The 17,423-nt window shown below is 51.3% G+C and overlaps 1 protein-coding gene across 1 annotated transcript; it reads left to right on the top strand.

Annotated features, from left to right (window-relative positions):
• Positions 1-4,843: 4,843 nt before the first annotated feature.
• On the top strand, positions 4,844-17,204 carry LOC311327435 (3-hydroxyacyl-CoA dehydrogenase type-2-like; the record flags this gene model as incomplete). The annotated part of the gene is given in 7 exon segments (XM_084460472.1): positions 4,844-4,867; positions 7,011-7,175; positions 7,536-7,664; positions 15,435-15,543; positions 17,009-17,034; positions 17,036-17,086; positions 17,088-17,204. Coding segments are annotated over 7 exon segments (621 nt in total).
• Between the last annotated feature and the right edge of the window lie 219 nt (positions 17,205-17,423).

The raw sequence follows: 17,423 nt of genomic DNA, 5'->3' as shown, positions 1-17,423 counted from the left end.
CACCCAGACTAGGCTAGAGAATATAGACCCACACACCCAGACTAGGCTAGAGAATATAGACCCACACACCCAGACTAGGCTAGAGAATATAGACCCACTGGCCGAAATACTAGAATATTAGGACTCATATACTTAACTGCTTTCAACTTGGATATTAGTACAGCAGTATATCGCTACGGATTATTTTGTGTGTGTGGAAAACACCGCTACCAAGGTTACACTAATGCTAATGATGTCTGGCTTGGTAAGCTCACCAGAGCAAATACACACACACACACACCGACACACGCTGACTCACACACACTTTCAGCCTGGTTTGTTACCATCAGCGTTCTCTGTAGTGACGTGCGTCTCCGTTCCCAGTGAGTGGTTGTAGGTTTGTCAGATTATTTGGTAACATTCTACTGATCGTTCCCACAATGAGTTTGCATGGACAGTCACACACACACACACACACACACACACACACACACACACACAGTCTTTCATACACAGACACACACATGGATACATTAGTGTCATACCCTGAGTTACACACTAGCTAGTACGGAAGAGTCCAAACACACACCCACACACACACACACACTAGCTAGTACGGAAGAGTCCAAACACACACCCACACACACACTAGCTAGTACGGAAGAGTCCAAACACACACACACACACCCACACACACACTAGCTAGTACGGAAGAGTCCAAACAGAACATGATGATGTGACCCTTGTGTGTTTTAGTTACTTTAGGTATTTGATCAGTGATTTTTATGCTTGTTATCCTAATATCCCTCTATGCCTGTTTCTCCCTCTCCTCCTCCTCCTCCCTCTCCTCCCTCTCCTCCTCCTCCTCCCTCTCTCTTCCCCGCTGTCCTCTCCTCTTTTCTCCCCCCACTCCTTCCCCCTCTCCCTAGTCCCCTGTCTACACACACACCCTGAGCAAACACAACACACACACCCTGAGCACACACAAACACAACACACACACTCAGAGCACACACAAACACAACACATACACACTCAGAGCTCACAAACACACACTCAGAGCACACACAAACACATAGCACGTTGAAAATAGCACATGGTGATGATACACACTAAAGAAAACAGACTGGCGCACTGATGGAGACACACACTCACACACACTCACACACTCACACACACACACTCACACACACCCTCACAGCTCCGCTCCTCACCCCCTCGCTGTGCCGGTCCTTCCCCCTCAGGTCTGTTTCTATTGGCCGTTCTCTCTCTCTTTGGGCTGCCCCGCCCTCTTTGGGCTGCCCCGCCCTCTAATCAACCCAACTAACAGTAAAGGTTATATTAACGTTGATAATCAGTTTCTGTATGTATCTAGTCAGAGTCTGGAAAAAAGTGGAAAAAATCTAACTCTGTTTTATTCAATTGTGCAGATGTGTTTTCTTACTATTTTTTATGTTATTACATCTTCTAATCTAATCCTTCTACCATTGCTACAGTTAGTAACGAAATACGCTTAGCCAACCTAGAGATTTGAACTGTAACGATTGCAATTTTCCTTACCTGTATTTTATATATGGCATCTTAGGACCACTTCACCATGATATCTCAGTATGTACCGGAGTTATGAGTGTTGCCCGTCTCAGATTGAAAAAGAACATGGTCTGTCTGCGCTGCGTTTGATTCCCTTCCTGTCCCTGAAACATGTTTTCATTGGTCGACTCACGATGTCATCTGTCCAACCAGAACATGTCATCTGTCCAACCTGACAACCAAAGTACTCACGTTTATCCCTGCCCCCCCCCCCCCCCCCCCCCAGAACTGCTAGTCTCCCCCTCCCCCCCCCCCCCCCCCCCCAGGTGAGGAGTGATCAGCTGATCAGGGCCCAGCGGACAGTAGGAAGTCTGTTTGTAGTCGTAGTGAGTGAACGCGTGCCTGTGATTGGTCGGGTCAAACGGCGGCGTTGATGACGGCGATGATGATGTATGAGTGGAGGTGATGTGAGTGGAGGTGGTGATGTGAATGGAGGTGATGGATGAGGTGATGGATGAGGAGGTGTTGGTTGCTGGAGTGTTGGTGCAACTGTTCGTTCTGTCTGCTCACAAGGCCTTGAGGAGTGTGAAACTGCACACACACACACACGCACACCTACACACACACACACACACTCAAACCAAGCACACACAAACAGGTTACACTAAGCCAAGATGTGTTTAAGGGACAGTTTTGACCCTTTTTTCCATTCCAACAGAAGTGTGTTTGAGTTCACCCCCCCCACACGCACACACACACACACACACACACACACACAAACACACACCCAGGCCTGTGTGGACGAGACGTCTGGCCTGATGGTGATACTAATGATGATGCTAATGATAAACCTGTGTGTGTTGATTATGTGAATATGCCCCGAGGTGCAGATCCAGGATCAGTCTGCTCTTCTTCACTGCCCCCCCTCCCCCCGTACCTGAACTATACAGGACCAGGAGGTCAAACTGACCAGAGACCAGCGTCTCGGGGCCCATTCCATCCTCCCATCATGTCAGTGTTGTGGTGGTTCAGGAACATGGAAGGAAGGAGACGTTAATAGAGAGGGCGTGTCTTCTGACCTCACCTCCGATCCAGAACTACTGCTCAGCTGAAATACCACAGAGCTCCGCCCCCTAACCCCTCCCCCTTACTCCCCAACCCCTCCCCCTTAACCTCCGCCACCCCGTCACCCGCCGAGCGTCTGGAGCGTCTTCCTTCTTCCCATGTTCCCCGGCGTCCCAGAGACAGAGCTGTCAGTAGAACCTGGACTGATGTGTAAGTGTGTCATGCAGAATATGGAACGGTCAATACTTAAGTAAAGAAAACCTATTTACAACATTTTAAATGTTGCCCCCACCCCACCACCCCTGTCAAATAAGCCTCCGCTGTCTACTAACCCCCGACCCCTCCCCGTTAACCCCCGACCCCTCCCTGTTAACCCCCAACCCTCCCCCTTAACCCCCAACCCTCCCCCTTAACCCCCAACCCTCCGACTTAACCCCCAACTCCTCCCTGTTAACCCCCGACCCCTCCCCCTTAACCCCCAACTCCTCCCCGTTAACCCCCAAACCTCCCCACCACCCCCGACCCCTCCCCCTTAACCCCCGACCCCTCCACAACAACCCCCAACCCTCCCACTTAAACCCCCAACTCCTCCCCGTTAACCCCCAACTCCTCCCCGTTAACCCCCAAACCTCCCGACCCCTCCCTGTTAACCCCCAACCCCTCCCCAACAACCCTCCCCCGTTAACCCCCAACCCTCCCCCTTAACCAGAGTCCATGTCCCGGTGAGGTCCAGTGTTGGTTCTGAACCCGCTGCCTCACTCCCAGTACCCAGGCCTCCCAAAACAACCTGAGCAGCGAAGGGTTGAAAATGTAGTCCTTACTTTTATTACTAGTAGTATTATTATTATTATTATTATTATCATCATCATTATTGCTGTTTTGATTATTATGGTTGGTATACTTTGTCATTGTTAGCATAATGGAAGCACCGACTGTGGGAAGAAAGCTTTTTTTTATTGGTGTGGCTGTCTGGTCTGTCTGAGGAGGGAGGGAGGAGGCTGGGGAGGGACAGAGGAGGGAGGCTGGGGGAGGGACAGAGGAGGGAGGCTGGGGGAGGGACAGAGGAGGGAGGCTGGGGGAGGGACAGAGGAGGGAGGCTGGGGGAGGGACAGAGGAGGGAGGCTGGGGGAGGGACAGAGATGGCAGTCATGTTTGTACTGGTTGGGAAATGACTTACAGTGCTGAAATAAAATGTATTCTTTTAGTAAAAAAAAATGAATGGGTTGTCCCTGCCTGGTTTATTTATTTGGTCTTTTTTTATTTTTTTAGGTATAAAGCAACCAGTGAGTCAGTTACAGACGTAACGTTGACGGTGTCATGTAGCCTACATGTGCTCTCTCTATGTCTCTCTCTCTCTATATATATCTCTCTATGTCTCTCTCTCTATATATATATCTCTATGTCTCTCTCTCTATATATATCTCTGTCTGTCTCTCTCTATATATATATCTCTGTCTCTCTCTAGCTCTCTAGATCTCTCTCTAGCTCTCTCTCTCTCTCTAGCTCTCTCTCTCTAGCTCTCTCTCTCTCTCTCTAGCTCTCTCTCTCTAGCTCTCTCTCTCTCTCTCTCTCTCTCTCTCTAGCTCTCTCTCTCTAGCTCTCTCTCTCTAGCTCTCTCTCTCTCTCTCTCTCTCTCTCTCTAGCTCTCTCTCTCTCTCTCTCTCTCTCTCACACACACACACACACACATTGATCAGGTCAGTAGGCCTACACACCTGCACCCCCCTCCTACCAGCAGGCCAGTGATCCATGCCCTGGAAAGAGTCCCTGAGTTCATCTGCTGTTTATGAATAAAACTCAGTTACTATCTGCATGTGAACGTGTCAGAAGATTCCCTGGCACTGTTGGACACTTGTCAAATAATCTCATAATATTTGCGTAGGCCTACTATTGTTGGCTATGCAAGTGCCACTGAAATGTATTTTGGCGATGTGTTCTGTGTAATAAAAATGCAGACAGATGCAACAATGCGAAAAGATGCAGTCGTTGCATTTATTGTATTTTGATCAGGCTAAGACAACGGCTACTATGTCCCACGGGGTCCTCAGGTCGGCTTTTAACCCCAAACAACTTCTGCTTGGTGAGACCAGTCGGCCGTTCTGAATGGGCAGCATTGTACCCCTTCGTTACAGTAAGCCAATCATTCGACGGGGCGTTTTCCGGAGTATGCTCTGATTGGTCCAAACCGCGAGACTGGGCGGAGCGGATTCGTGTTCTTCCGAGGTTGCCCTGCTGGAGTCCTGGCGCATGCGCAGCGCCGTCTCTGAACATGGCGAACATCCGGAGTATCAAGGTGAGAAAGAGGAAAGAGAACCGCCGATAAACGCACTCTCTTCCCCGGGAGTCATGAAGCCGCACATGGGACTCTGCCCTCAGCTGAACCCTTATGAGCTGCGTTCCCAGACATGGAGGAGTTTCTGTGTGCATGCATGGGAGCCAGAGTGGAGAAGTTTGCTGCTTTGCTCCACTATTGCTTGGTGTTGGTGTGACGTTAACGTGACTATCAGCCTGGAGTTGCAGTGCTTGGGATTGCCTGGGACCAGTAGCCCTGCCTGGACCAGAGTAGCCCTGCCTGGACCAGTAGCCCTGCCTGGGATGAGTAGCCCTGCCTGGACCAGTAGCCCTGCCTGGGATGAGTAGCCCTGCCTGGGATGAGTAGCCCTGCCTGGACCAGTAGCCCTGCCTGGGATGAGTAGCCCTGCCTGGGACCAGTAGCCCTGCCTGGGACCAGTAGCCCTGCCTGGGATGAGTAGCCCTGCCTGGACCAGTAGCCCTGCCTGGGATGAGTAGCCCTGCCTGGGATGAGTAGCCCTGCCTGGGACCAGTAGCCCTGCCTGGGATGAGTAGCCCTGCCTGGGATGAGTAGCTCTGCCTGGGACCCAGGAAGCCCCTCCCCCTGGTCCTGGGCCACGCCCTCCGGGCTCTAGCGGTAGATGTCTGGGTTCCGACGCTGATGCCTGTTTAAACATCCAACGCTGGCGCTAATGAGCGATGGTGTGTCGTCTGCTCCTGACTGCTCATTGGCTAGTCTTCTGCTCCTGACTGCTCATTGGCTAGTCCGACAGAGTTTTGTCAGTACTACTGTCCACCAGCGGAAGTGACCCCATTTCTCTCTGTCACTGTTTCTCTCTCTCTCTCTCTCTCTCTCTCTCTCTCTCTCTCTTCCTCTCTCTTTCTCTCTCTCTCTCTCTCTCTCTCTCTCTCTTTCTCTCTTTCTCTCTCTTTCTCTCTCTCTCTCTCTCTCTCTCTCTCTCTAACCCTTTCAGGAATCTGTAATGCCTCTATTCCCCTCTAGAGGGCACAGCCTTACAAACAAAGACCCTCTGGCCTTCAATGCCACTAGTCCTCACATTCGATTTTGTAGTAATATTGAGATCCACCCTAACTCACCCCTACTCGCAGTATTGAGACCCACCCTAACTCACCCCTACTCGCAGTATTGAGATCCACCCTAACTCACCCCTACTCGCAGTATTGAGATCCACCCTAACTCACCCCTACTCGCAGTATTGAGATCCACCCTAACTCACCCCTACTCGCAGTATTGAGATCCACCCTAACTCACCCCTACTCGCAGTATTGAGATCCACCCTAACTCACCCCTACTCGCAGTATTGAGATCCACCCTAACTCACCCCTACTCGCAGTATTGAGATCCACCCTAACTCACCCCTACTCGCAGTATTGAGATCCACCCTAACTCACCCCTACTCGCAGTATTGAGATCCACCCTAACTCACCCCTACCCGCAGTATTGAGATCCACCCTAACTCACCCCTACCCGCAGTATTGAGATCCACCCTAACTCACCCCTACTCGCAGTATTGAGATCCACCCTAACTCACCCCTACTCGCAGTATTGAGATCCACCCTAACTCACCCCTACTCGCAGTATTGAGATCCACCCTAACTCACCCCTACTCGCAGTATTGAGATCCACCCTAACTCACCCCTACTCGCAGTATTGAGATCCACCCTAACTCACCCCTACTCGCAGTATTGAGATCCACCCTAACTCACCCCTACTCGCAGTATTGAGACCCACCCTAACTCACCCCTACCCGCAGTATTGAGACCCACCCTAACTGCTACTCGCAGTATTGAGATCCACCCTAACTCACCCCTACTCGCAGTATTGAGACCCACCCTAACTCACCCCTACCCGCAGTATTTAGACCCACCCTAACTGCTACTTGCAGTATTGAGACCCACCCTAACTGCTACTTGCAGTATTGAGATCCACCCAAACACCCTGCAGGTAGTGAGTTAGGGTAGAGATAGTGAGACCTGCAGTATTGAGACCCACCCTAACTCACTACCTCCAGTATGGAGACCCACCCACTACCATCTCACACCAGGTCACCTCTCCGACCCTCTGGTGACCTGGTGTGGTTGAGCCTGGCCCAGGTGACCTGGTGTGGTGGTGCCTCGCCCAGGTGACGTCGGAGGCGGAGGTGGCGTCGGCAGTGGCGTTGGCCAGAGAGCGCTTCGGGAGGCTGGATCTGGCCGTGAACTGCGCCGGCATCGCCGTGGCCGTGAAGACCTACAACTTCAAGAAGGATGTTACTCACAGTCTGGAGGACTTCACACGCGTCATCACTGTGAGAGACACACACACACACACACACACACACACATTCACACACACTACTCACAGTCTGGAGGACTTCACACACGTCATCACTGTGAGACACATCCACACTTACACTCTCTCTCTCTCTCTCTCTCTCTCTCTCTCTGTGTGTGTGTGTGTGTGTGTGTGTGTGTGTGTGTGCGTGTGTGTGTGTGTGTGTGTGTGTGTGTGTGAGAGAGTGTGTGTGTGTGTGTGTGTGTGTGTGTGTGTGCGTGTGTGTGTGTGTGTGTGCGTGTGTGTGTGTGTGTGTGTGTGAGAGAGAGTGTGTGCGTGTGTGTGTGTGTGTGTGTGTGTGTGTGTGTGAGAGAGAGTGTGTGTGTGTGTGTAGGTGAACATCGCGGGGACGTTCAACGTGATCCGTCTGGCGGTGGGGGAGATGGGGAAGAACGAGCCCGACGCAGACGGACACAGAGGCTGCATCATCAACACCGCTAGCGTGGCTGCCTTCGACGGACAGGTACACACACACACACACACACACACACACACACACACACACTCACACACACACTGTGACGGCCCCGCCTACCCCATTTGCCTGTCTGTGTGTGTGTGTTCACAGTCTTGTTCAGTTTGTCCTAGCAGGTTCCTGGGGTGGGCGTGGCCGTCATCAGCAGCTAACCTGGCACTCCTGGGCCAGGTGTGTCAGGGCTCTACAAGAAGAGCTGGGAGCTCAGTTGCTGGCTGGCTCTACTCCTCCCGGGGACACCGAGTGCTTTGCTTTGCTTTATAGTTTGAACTTGGTTTCGCACTACTCAACACTGCATTCATACACCCTTCACTCACTCATGCACTCACTTACACCACTGATAACTGACTGCACATCCCATGTTTGATTTATGTACTTTATGTCTTGTTTGAGCTTAGTTTAATTAAATCTTATTGTTAAATCCTTAGTTTGGTGTGCGTCCCCCTCCTTTGTCGCGGCCATACACGGCTTGGTTTGTGACAAATGGGGGCTCGTCCGCTTTTTTGTTTGTGGGGCTGGTTTGGCCCGTTTGGTTCCCTTGTTAGGGTTTGGTTGTCTTTTGTTTGGTCTGCTTTTGTGTTTGGCTCGCCCTGTGTTTGGGGGGGGATGCTTTTGGTTGCTGTGGTTGCTTTGGTTGCTTTGGTTTCTTTGGTCATTTTGTTTCTTTGATTGATTAATTGGTTTTTTGGTTCTGTGGTCCGGGTGGGGCTGATTGGTGGTGATTGCATGGTGGCGTTCTGGTGTGTGGCCTGGTCTGTTGGTGGGATTTCCCCTGGTAGGTGTAGCAACGTGTCCTGTTGGTCGCGTTGGTTTGTTTTTTTAGTTTCTTATTTTTGTGTGGTGTGCGGTTGGTAGCAGTTGTCTCGGGGACACTTCCATAGCTGTTAGGTGGGTAACCAGCTTGCTGGGGGCTTGGCCAGGCTATTGGGTTTGTGTTTAAAGAGCCCGCCGCTAATCCACACGAAGACTAGGGGCTAGAGTGGTTAGCTTAGTCTGTGGCGGGCAGTCTAGGTAGTGGGGACTTTCCGCTTTCGTTGGTACGCACCAGATTGGCCTGCCTTTGCGACACTTGTGGTTCTGCTATAGTTTGTTTTTCTCCTTGGTTGGTTTGTTCAGCTGGTCCGTGATGGCGGCGGTTGATGCGTTTGTGGCTGCTCCGAGTGAGAGCCTTTTGGAGGGTTGTACGCTTGACCAGTTATTTAGGATTGCTGATCGGTATGAGGTGGATCTGAGTGGTCTGGCCGATAGGCGGAAGGGGTCCGTGAAGGCGCGCATCATTCTCCGGCTGGTGGAGCAGGGGGTGCTGGGTGCTATATTGGAGGCCCCTGGGCTTTCTGTGCCTCCGCCGTTGGTCGGGGCAGGTCCGTTTGATGTTGGCGCTCTGTCCTTTGAGCAGCAGAAGGAGTTGCTGTTGCTCCAGTTGGCTCATGATAAGCACAAACTACAGCTGGAGTTGGATCAGAGGATGGCTGTTGAGCGGCTGCGTCGGGAGACGGAGCAGGCTAAATTGGATCTACAGTCTGATAGATTGAGCTTGGTCAGGGACGGTAGGCTCTCCGGGGAGTTCTTGGGGGGGGAGGAGCGTTCGGTTAGGTCGTCTGATCTGGTCGGTAACTTGCGTCTTGTGCCTAAATTTAATGAACGTGACCCGGATGTGTTTTTTGCTATGTTTGAGCGGGTTGCGGTGACGCGATGCTGGTCCGATGCGGAGCGGATATTGCTGCTGCAGTCGGTGTTGACTGGGAAGGCGCAGGAGGCGTATGTATCTTTGCACGGTGACGATATTACATACGAGGCTGTTAAGGCTGCTATTCTCAGAGCGTTTGAGTTGGTCCCTGAGGCTTATCGCCAGCGCTTTCGGTCCTGGGAGAAGGGGGCTTCTCAGTCGCATATGGAATTCGCAAGGGAGCTCTCTAGTCATTTTGAGCGCTGGTGTGTGTCCTCAAGCGTGGACGATTTTGAGAGTTTGTGTGGCCTGATAGTCCTGGAACAGTTTAAAAACTCCCTGCCCACTGGGGTTGCTGCTTATTTGGCAGAACATCAGGTTACGTCCGTTACTGTGGCCGCGGGGTTGGCCGATGAGTATGTGCTCATTCATAAGAAGCGGCCTGGTGGGCATGTGAAAGAGCCCGTGCGTCAGGAGTGGGGCGACAAGGCATCTGTTGGTTTTGGGGGGTTTTCGGGTAAGGGCTCCCGGGGACCACCAAAGAGTGGTGATAATGTATGCCACTATTGCCATGAGGTGGGCCATTGGAAGTCTGATTGCCCAGTGCTTAGGTCAAGGTCGCAGCGTTCTGGGGTGTACCCTACTGCTTTGGCTGCCACCGTTTCTACTCCTGTGGTGGGGGAGGGGAACAGTTGGCGGGTGCAGGCTGGTGGGATAGGCAGGCCCAGTGATTCATACCGGCCATTTATCACCAGTGGGTTTGTGTCTCGGGTGGGTAGTGACATTAAAGTGCCCGTTAGGATTCTGAGGGATACAGGGGCTGCTAACTCCTATGTACTGGACTCTGTTTTGCCATTTTCTGAGGAGTCTGACTGTGGGGATAGGATACTTATGCGAGGGATGGGATTAGAGGTGTTGCCTGTCCCAGTACATGGGCTGAGACTGGAGTGTGACTTGTGGAACGGGGAGGTGTCTGTTGGGGTGAGACCAGCGTTACCGGTGGAGGGGGTAGATTTAATTTTGGGAAATGACTTGGCTGGCAGTCGTGTTTGGGCTGGTGTTTCCCCTCCTCCAGTCGTCACTCCGTCGCCGTTGCCGTCGGAACAGCCTGATGACTGCGCTGAGCAGTTTCCTGACGTTTTTCCTGCATGTGTGGTAACGCGTGCGATGGCTCGGGCTGAGACTGGTGGGAAGGTGGATAAGACTGCGCCATGCTTACCGGACATACCTTTGCCTATACCTCACGATGAGCTGCGGTGTGAGCAGAGAGCTGATCCCTCTATACAGGTGCTGTTTGGGTTGGTGCCGTCGGCTGACGAGGTGAACAGTGCTGCCAGTGGTTTCCTCATTCAGAACGACCTCCTGGTGAGAAAGTGGATGCCTCATGGAGAGGGTTTTGTGGGAGATCCTATTTGTCAGGTTGTCATTCCATCTAAGCTGCGTGGGGAGGTGTTAACGCTTGCTCATGATGGGGCGGGGCACTTGGGTGTCAGGAAAACATATGACAGGATTCTACGTCATTGCTTTTGGCCACGTCTGAAACGAGATGTTTCCCTGCACATTAGGAACTGTCATACGTGTCAATTGACTGGTAAGCCCAACCAGGCTATGAAATTGGCTCCGTTGCAACCAATACCAGCGATTGATGAGCCATTTGGCTATTTACTAATTGACTGTGTGGGGCCGCTGCCCCGTGCGAAGTCGGGCTGTCAGTACCTGCTTACGGTCATGTGCCAACGCACCAGGTACCCGGCAGCGTTTCCGTTGCGTACAATTACAGCTCGGTCAGTGGTCAAGGCCCTGACGCAGTTTATATCTGTGTTTGGCATTCCCAGAGTCATCCAGAGCGACCAGGGATCCAATTTTACCTCCCATTTGATGGGACAGGTGTTGAGGTTCCTCGGCATTAGGCATAACCAGTCGTCAGCCTACCATGCTCAGAGCCAAGGGGCTTTGGAACGATTTCACCAGACGCTGAAATCCCTTCTGCGGGCGTACTGTACTAAGATGAGTGGGGACTGGGAGGAGGGGCTTCCGTGGTTGCTCTTGGCGGCGCGGGAGGTGATACAGGAAAGCACTGGGTTTAGCCCGAATGACCTGGTGTTTGGTCACACTGTCCGCGGCCCGTTGGCTGTGTTAAGTGATGGGTGGAAAGAGACGAGTCCGCCCTCCAACTTGATTGACTACGTGAATGGGTTCAGGCATCGGCTGTATGTTGCAGGGGAGTTGGCGAAGCAAAAGCTGGCTGAATCACAGGTACGGATGAAAAGAGTGTACGACCGCCAGGCTGAGTTACGGGAGTTCAGTGTAGGAGATCAGGTTCTGGCTCTCTGTCCTTTGGTGAGTTCGCCCTTCCAGGCTAAGTTTGGTGGTCCGTATACTGTGGTCAAACGTGTTTCAGACCGGAACTATTTGATCGACACCCCTGGGCGTAGAAAGTCAGTGAAGCTGTTCCATGTGAACTTGCTTAAGCCCTACTATAGTGCAGTACCCGGCACTGACCAGCAGGGGTCGCCAGTGGTGAGCCCTGCCTTGGGGGCTGGTATGGCGGGGGTGGTGTCGGGGGAGGATACGGACGAGGCTGGTATTGAGCCTGATGGGGGGTTGTTGTCTGGTAGGCTTAATAATTCAGCAGCCCTCAAGCGTCTGAGGGGGCTGCTTAGCCATTTGACTGAGGGGCAGGCGGTGGAATTTGAGGCGCTTATTCTTCAGTATCCAAGCTTATTTGGTGATGTGCCTTCTTGTACTGACTGGATTGTGCACGACATTGACGTTGGGGATGCACAGCCTATCCGTCAGCATTTCTATAGGGTTTCTCCGGTGAAACGGCAGTGTTTAGATGCTGAGGTTAGATATATGGTAGATAACTCCCTTGCTGTGCCATCCGCGTCTAGTTGGGCGTCTCCTTGTCTCTTGGTGCCTAAAAGTGACAGGTCCCTGAGGTTTTGCTCCGATTTCCGGCGGGTCAACAAGGTGACTAAGCCCGACTCTTTCCCGCTGCCTCGTATGGAGGACTGCATTGACCTGGTGGGGGCTGCGAAGTATGTCAGCAAGTTCGATCTCCTGAAGGGCTACTGGCAGGTCCCTCTGTCCAGACGTGCACAGGAAGTGTCAGCATTTATTACGCCATCTGGGCTGTACTCTTATACCGTTATGCCGTTTGGACTGCGGAACGCACCTGCCACCTTCCAGCGGCTGATGAACCGTGTGGTGGAGGGGTTGGTCGGCTGTGCGGTTTATCTAGATGACCTTGTTGTTTGCAGTGACACTTGGGCTACGCACATGCAGCGGGTTAGAGCTTTGTTTGACCGGTTGGCGGCTGCCCGGCTTACGGTAAATCTTGCCAAATGTGAGTTTGCTTGTGCTACTGTAACCTACCTGGGCAAGGTGGTGGGCCAGGGGCAGGTGGCCCCGGTGCAGGCCAAAGTGGAGGCAGTGGAACGGTTCCCGCAGCCTGCCACTAAAAAGGAACTTATGAGGTTCCTTGGGATGGTGGGGTACTACCGTTGTTTTTGCAGAAACTTCTCCACTGTGGTGGCGCCTCTGACCAGCTTGTTAAAGGAAAATGCTCGTTTTTGACAACCTGGACCTTATTTACGACATATTATAAGAAGTTTGACTCACCCAGATCACTTTTGTGTTGTTCGGAGGCCTGTAGAAGAAATTTAAAATCCAGCGCGAGCCAGTATATCCATGTAATGGCGGCGCACGGGGCATAGGGAATGCAGTTTCTCAAAATCCATTTTCGGCCGCTAAACGGTTGTTTTCATCAATCACATTGCATGAATCGACAGTTGATATTCCTCTACGCGAGCCATTCTTTCGGTTTTCAAATACGTGGTCTGTAGCCACTGTAATATGATCTTTACAAGCCTCTCCCCCACTTGCTCCAGCACGCATGCGCACAGGCCAGCGCGCAGCCTGCTATTCTCCGGCTCACATTCTCTGCGCTACGATCGTAGTTGGTGCCGAGAATATTGTCGTCGTCATTCGTCAGCAACAATCCGATCGTAGCGCAGAGAATGTGAGGGAGCATAGCCAGTGTAAAGATCATATTACAGTGGCTACAGACCACGTATTTGAAAACCGAAAGAATGGCTCGCGTAGAGGAATATCAACTGTCGATTCATGCAATGTGATTGATGAAAACAACCGTTTAGCGGCCGAAAATGGATTTTTAGAAGCTGCATTCTCTTTGCCCCGTGCGCCGCCATTACATGGATATACTGGCTCGCGCTGGATTTTAAATTTCTTCTACAGGCCTCCGAACAACACAAAAGTGATCTGGGTGAGTCAAACTTCTTATAATATGTCGTAAATAAGGTCCAGGTTGTCAAAAACGAGCATTTTCCTTTAAGGGCCGCGGCTAAGTTTGTCTGGTCAACTGAGTGCCAGGAGGCCTTCTGCAACGTAAAGTCTCTGCTATGTTCTGCTCCTGTTTTGGCTGCCCCTCGTTTTGATCGACCTTTTGTCTTGCAGGTGGACGCGAGTCATGTGGGGGCGGGGGCTGTGCTGATGCAGGCCGATGTCACCGAGGTTTCCAGGCCGGTTTGTTTCTTTTCCCGAAAGTTTAATCGCCACCAGTTAAATTATTCGGTGATCGAAAAGGAGGCACTGGCGTTAATCTGGGCCCTGCAGTATTTTGCGGTTTATGTGGAGTCGGGGATGACTCCGGTTGTGGTCTATACGGACCATAACCCCCTGACCTTCATCCACTCCTTGCGGTGCCCGAACCAGCGGCTGGTGAGGTGGTGTCTATTTTTGCAGTCCCATGATTTGGACATTCGCCACATCAGGGGCCGTGACAATGTGGTGGCAGACGCATTGTCACGGGCTCCTGTGTTGGGCTAGCTGTGTTTGTTTTTTGTACGTTTTCTTTCGTTTTGCGCTTGGGTTGCTCTGGTGACAGTGGTCTTGTAGAGTCCCTGTCTTATGGGGGGAGGTGTGACGGCCCCGCCTACCCCATTTGCCTGTCTGTGTGTGTGTGTTCACAGTCTTGTTCAGTTTGTCCTAGCAGGTTCCTGGGGTGGGCGTGGCCGTCATCAGCAGCTAACCTGGCACACCTGGGCCAGGTGTGTCAGGGCTCTACAAGAAGAGCTGGGAGCTCAGTTGCTGGCTGGCTCTACTCCTCCCGGGGACACCGAGTGCTTTGCTTTGCTTTATAGTTTGAACTTGGTTTCGCACTACTCAACACTGCATTCATACACCCTTCACTCACTCATGCACTCACTTACACCACTGATAACTGACTGCACATCCCATGTTTGATTTATGTACTTTATGTCTTGTTTGAGCTTAGTTTAATTAAATCTTATTGTTAAATCCTTAGTTTGGTGTGCGTCCCCCTCCTTTGTCGCGGCCATACACGGCTTGGTTTGTGACACACACACACACACACACTCACACACACACACACTCACACACACACTCACACACTCACGCTCACTCACACACACACACACACTCACACTCACACTCACACACACACTCACACACTCACACACACACACACACACACTCACACACACACACTCACTCACACACACACACTCACACTCTCTCACACACACACACACACTCTCTTCTCACACATCTCTCTCTCTCTCTCTCACACATCTCTCTCTGTCTGTCTGTGTGTCTCTCTCTCTGTGTCTCTCTGTAGTTGGGCCTCTAAAGGTCTCTCTCTGTGTGTGTCTGTAGGTGGACCTCTAAAGGTCTCTCTCTGTGTGTGTGTGTGTGTGTGTGTGTGTGTGTGTGTGTGTGTGTGTGTGTGTGTGTGTGTGTGTGTGTGTGTGTGTATGTGGGCCTCTAAAGGTCTCTCTCTCTCTGTGTGTGTGTCTGTAGGTGGACCTCTAAAGGTCTCTCTCTGTGTGTGTGTGTGTGTGTGTGTGTGTGTGTGTGTGTGTGTGTGTGTGTGTGTGGGCCTCTAAAGGTCTCTCTCTGTGTGTGTGTCTGTAGGTGGACCTCTAAAGGTCTCTCTCTCTGTGTGTGTGTGTGTGTGTGTGTGTGTGTGTATGTGGGCCTCTAAAGGTCTCTATCTCTGTGTGTAGGTGGGCCTCTAAAGGTCTCTCTCTGTGTGTGTCTCTCTGTAGGTGGGCCAGGCAGCGTACTCGGCCTCTAAGGGGGGCATCGTGGGGATGACCCTCCCCATCGCCAGGGACCTGGCGCCCATGGGCATCCGAGTGGTTACCATAGCACCCGGTCAGTAGCACACCAGGAACTGAAACACTGCCCCTACTAGACACCTCTACCCTGAAACACTGCCCCTACTAGACACCTCTACCCTGAAACACTGCCCCTACTAGACACCTCTACCCTGAAACACTGCCCCTACTAGACACCTCTACCCTGAAACACTGCCCCTACTAGACACCTCTACCCTGAAACACTGCCCCTACTAGACACCTCTACCCTGAAACACTGCCCCTACTAGACACCTCTACCCTGAAACACTGCCCCTACTAGACACCTCTACCCTGAAACACTGCCCCTACTAGACACCTCTACCCTGAAACACTGCCCCTACTAGACACCTCTACCCTGAAACGCCCCCTCTGTGCGTGCGTGCTGGAGCAAGTGAGGAAGCTATTTCGTTTCTAAAGATCATATTACAGAAGCATGTGAAAAACCACAACAAGCCCTCGCTCTATGGAAGCACAACTAGCGATTCATAAAAACAGATTGATGAAAACAACCGTTTCGCGGCAGAACATAGATTTTTAAGAAGCTGCATTCTCAGTGCCCCGTCCGCCGCCATTACATGGATATACTTGGCTCGCGCTGGATTTAAAATTTCTTCTACAGGCCTCCGAATTACACCAAAGTTATCTCGGTGAGTCAAACGTCTTATAATATGCCGTAACTAAGGTCCAGGTTGTCAAAAACAAGCATTCACCTTTAATGTCTCATGTAAAGCACTTTGAATTGCCTTGTTGCTGAAATGTGCTATGTAAGCGCATTGTGTTGCCTCTGGGTATGAAATGCGCTATATAAATAAAGCTTTGATTGATTGATTGATTGATGTAAATAAACTAGCCTTGCCCAAAGACTACTACTGGCAGTAAGCTAAGTGACTTGATATCATTAAATCAAAAATCAGTAGCCTATAGTCTGGATTGGAAGTCAATGACTGCAAACGTGAATCAGTAGCCTAACAGGTAAAATTAGGCTAAAGTTAAAAGCTAAAAGACTATAAAGCTAACGTTAGCCTGTATTTCGAGTCGATGTGATCAAAAGATCAGATGAGTTAAACAAATTAGCTGTAAAACGTCCATATTCAAATGCTTAATGAATTCCCTTTTGAAAAGGTCATTCTGTTTATGCTTGCTGTTTAATTTGCGGTTGTCGCGTGAGAAGACACATGATATTTTGACCTTACAATCACATGATATTTTGACCTTACAATCACATGATATTTTGACCTTACAATCACATGATATTTTGACCTTACAATCACATGATATTTTGACTTTACAATCACATGATATTTTGACCTTACAATAACTGATATGAGAAAGAAAGAAAAAGCCAGGACTAACCGTTTTTCAATGGGTTAATGCTAACGGCTAGCAGGCTAACAGCCTTATTCCCCCCCCTCATCTGGATCTGGCTTGTTTTCTATCAACGAGCCCCATGTGACTCTGCTCCCACCCCTGTCCCTCCCCAGGGCTGTTCTCCACGCCGCTCCTGGCCGGCCGGCCTGCCTGAGAAGGTGCGCTCCTTCCTGGCGCGCCAGGTACCCTTCCCCCCCCCGCCTGGGGGACCCGGCGGAGTTCGCCCACCTGGTCACGGCGCTGGCCGAGAACCCCATGATCAACAGAGAGGTCATCCGGCTGGACGGAGCTATCCGCATGCAGCCCTGAGAGGGTGTGTGTGTGTGTGTGTGTGTGTGTGTGTGTGTATGGTGTGCACTGTCAATGATGGCCTGGTCATCAGATTGAAGTAATAAAGTATGATAAGAACTTGAGAGAAACTTGCTGTCTGATTGGTTTGCTTGTGTTGAGTAGTTAGGGGATGGAATGTAACTGAAGGTCTAGGCTGACCACTAGGACATCTTGTGTGTGTGTGTTATCTAGGCTGAC

Source organism: Borostomias antarcticus (assembly GCF_949987555.1).
Source record: "Borostomias antarcticus genome assembly, chromosome: 32".
Taxonomy (NCBI): domain Eukaryota; kingdom Metazoa; phylum Chordata; class Actinopteri; order Stomiiformes; family Stomiidae; genus Borostomias; species Borostomias antarcticus.
This window is presented reverse-complemented; position numbering and strand designations above follow the sequence as displayed.